At 49.1% G+C, this 3,447-nt stretch overlaps 1 protein-coding gene across 1 annotated transcript in view; it reads right to left on the bottom strand.

Moving 5' to 3' along the window:
• ABCA13 (ATP binding cassette subfamily A member 13) overlaps positions 1-3,447 on the bottom strand; it is a 259,148-nt gene that overhangs the window by 135,329 nt on the left and 120,372 nt on the right. Inside the window, 1 exon segment of the mRNA XM_007472367.1 lies at positions 3,270-3,443. Coding sequence (XP_007472429.1) covers positions 3,270-3,443 — 174 coding nt within the window.

Genomic DNA, 3,447 nt, shown 5'->3' on the forward strand with positions numbered 1-3,447 from the left:
AAAGAGTGCTTGATTGGGATTCCTGAGGCATTTCCTACATGGGGCACTGCTTTCTCTCCACGTCAGCATTTCTCAAAACTCCACGTGCAGCAGCGTGATCGGGGGCTTGCTTGAACCAGGGCATATTCCTCACCAGCACCCCAAGGACCTTCATGTTAACAAGAGTCCCAGATGACTGTGACACAGATGGAGATCAAACCAACTCGAGAAAGCAGCCTGCGTGGGCCTCCCCCCATAGCCCTGCCCCGTGCCAGCCCTGGACTGACCAGCAATGGCTCCAGGGGTCCGCGGGCTCCATGGGAGCTTCCACAGGCAGAGGTGCCTCAGGCCAGGCAACACAGGGACAGCATTTGAAGAACAGGTGCAAAGCACCCGGGGTGGGGAAGAAAAAGGGCCATCCTGCAGAAGGTGGCCCTCGGAGACCTGCGGACTTCAGCCTCCCTGGTCTCTTGGCCTGAAGGAGGAAAGCAGACGCCTTCCTACTCCTGAGCCAGGAAGCGTGGCTGCCTGGGCATCTCAGGACAGACGCGGCCGAGGGTCCCAGAAGCCAGAGAAACTCAAACAGCGCAGATGTTCAGTGAATATAATGTGGATACACTTAAAAATAGCTCAAATGGTAAAATTTGTGTTGTATATATTTTACCACAATAAAAACTAATTCGCTGAATGAATAGACACCTTGAACCAAAACTAAATAAATAAAGTAACAGTAACTGAGAGTCACTTGCCTACACAGGACTTTCTTTCTGAAACTGAGACACAGTTTCCAGGACACTTCTGAGAGTGAAAGGGCATGATTAATATGGATACCAAGATGACAGGCCTCACCTCTGAGCAAAGCAGGACACGTGGTCACCCCACTAGAGCAGAAGGAGGACACAGAAGGAGGTAGTGGTGTCCATGCTGAGCCTTAAGCAGAGCAGCTGTGCATCCAAAAGGGGAAGAGGCACCCTCCTCGCCCACAAGGAAGACTCAGAAGAGCAAGGGAAGTCTCCATCCATATGAACCACCTCTGGCAGCGTTTTATAGTTTTTCCCTCATAACTAGGTAAACTGCTACTCTACTAAACAAAAACTAATGACATGTAAACTCGTTCTTTCTGTTTAGTCTGAAATTAAAGATTAGAAGAGGGGAAATACACGATTTCTGACAGAACACACACCCTATCCTATGGCCCGTCCCGTCTGTAAGGATGAGAAAATGAGCATCAGATATGTAAGAAGCCTCATCAGCTTCTTAGAAATGGAAGGAAATACTTAAATATCTATCATTCTCAGACTCAAAATATTTTGGAGTGCATTCCTTCTATGAGAGATTAATACTGTGAGAACAGGAAAAATGCTGTCAGACAAAAAAACATAATTACCAAATTAATAACGCAGTGGAGAAAGTGAATGGCTATTTGCAACCATTTCAATGCTATTTGAAAATGGTTTCAGTGACATGAATGCCATGTAGAGAAATCTTCACCTGCCTGAAAAGAAAAGGTGAAGAGGTGAAGACCGGGCAGAGGAGAAGGGAGATCACTGAGAATGTGACTTAATTGCATGTGATGCTCAATCCACTCAACATGCAAAGTGCAATGTAAAACAATCATAAAGTGACTGAGAACACTCAGTCTCAAGAGTAACCTAAGAGCCGCCTAACAAAGCAAATGCGTCAGCAGGTCTGGGCATCAAAAGCAAGAGTGCACATTTGGAGAAATAAGCTTCCTCTCTCCCACGAATGTGGGGATTTAGGCCTGTTCTGTTCATACGTGTGTGACTACCAAGAACGGTATGTGGCATGTAGTAGGTGCATAATAAATACTTGTTGAATAAAAGAATCAAGGGTTTTATGGGGCTGTAAATCAGTGCATATTTATAAGGATAATCTGGTAATATGCATCCTGAAAATACTGATGTTACCCCTGAAAAACTTGTGATGGAAATGTATGAAGGTGGAAAAAACTGGACAGTTGCAATTTTGTAACTGAAAAGCTCAAAATAGTCACTCCTCTTACATACCTGAGGAGTGCAACAGAAGTCTGAACGTCTGGCCAGTAAGAAGCATTAGTGGACATTCTCACACATTTAACCATTCCATAAATGAGGGGTGAGAGCAGGTAAATAAAGCACTGGGCCAGAGAGGAGGACCCCTCTTGGAAAGCAACACTTGGGACAGATGCACGGCTCTTCACACAAGGCTGAGGGGTGGGGGGATCCCGTTACCACGGAGATAGAAGCCAACCAAACAGTTCATTCTCGACTTTTCCTTTTGTGCCTCTATTTGTTTAACTCCACATCACATACCGTTTGTAAAAGTGGCACAAAGATCAGCAAGGACTCAGAGCCTAGATAATGTAGCTCAGTACCTTCATCAAGATACGCATTTGACAAAAGCAAACCTACCCCCGACCTCCTGGCTGCCCGCACCATGCTCGGCCCAAAGAAGATGCCTGCTCAGCGTGGACCAGGCGCCCCGAGTCCAGGTCTTGGCCCCAAAGGGACTGAGCAGTGCCTGCTGGAAGGAAGATGGTCCAGGTTCGGCACTGGGTGTAAAGACGCCCAGATCCCGGCCGCGGCAGATGCTCAGCAAAGATGCTATGAACTTGGTCCAGAGGGACCAGCCCACCCAGGGCGAGGCTCTCAGGAGGCCGGGACCTCTCTTGGGTCCCCAGCCCCACGTGGGTGAAACAACACCCCTGGAGGCTCTGAGAATTTCCTACGTAAACTCATCTGGTGGCAACACTCAGACTGGCCTGAACGTATTGGCAGAACAGGACTTAATCTGGCTCGGGGTTGTGCTGGGGCCCCCTCCTGTTTAGAGAGAAAATCCAGACATTTCTCTGCAGAGGGGGGCGTGCAGCTAAGGGCCAGCCGGTGTCCCAGAAGCAGCCTTGGAGGGTTTGTGAAATAGACAATGTATATACTCTTCTAAAGTCCTAACCACTCTGGACCACATGCAGCCCTCCCAGTCCCTGCTCAGGGACGGTGAGCGGTTGTGAGCCCCACTCTCTGCATGTCAGCGGCCATGTCCCCTTCCACCAAGGGGAGCCCGGGGGGCACAGAGGTTGGACCAGGCTTGCCACATCTGTCCTCAGCATCTGTCATAAGACAGGCCCCGAAAGAAGCAGGAGCTTCTCAGTGCTCACCCTCGGGAACACCAACCTCCAAAACGATGACAGCACATGTATGTTTGAAATTCTTAAAGAATCAGAGCTACTGCTATTCCTAATTTGTCCTGACATAATTTGGAAATAGAAGGGAAGAAGCCAAAAATGTTCTTACCTGAAAAAGTAGGTTTCAACAATGTCATAATGGCCAGGGGTCAGTTTGAGGGGAAAGCAGTCGACGGCCAAAGGCCTCACCATGAGCAAGCCCATCGCCAAGGCCACGAAGAGCACGGGCAGCAGCAGGTCGGAGGCGGTGCCCTTCCAGGCCCGACCCGAGTGGCGGAGCCGCCTCA

Source organism: Lipotes vexillifer, unplaced genomic scaffold (genome assembly GCF_000442215.2).
Source record: "Lipotes vexillifer unplaced genomic scaffold, Lipotes_vexillifer_v1.1 scaffold1344, whole genome shotgun sequence".
In the NCBI taxonomy this organism is placed as follows: domain Eukaryota; kingdom Metazoa; phylum Chordata; class Mammalia; order Artiodactyla; family Lipotidae; genus Lipotes; species Lipotes vexillifer.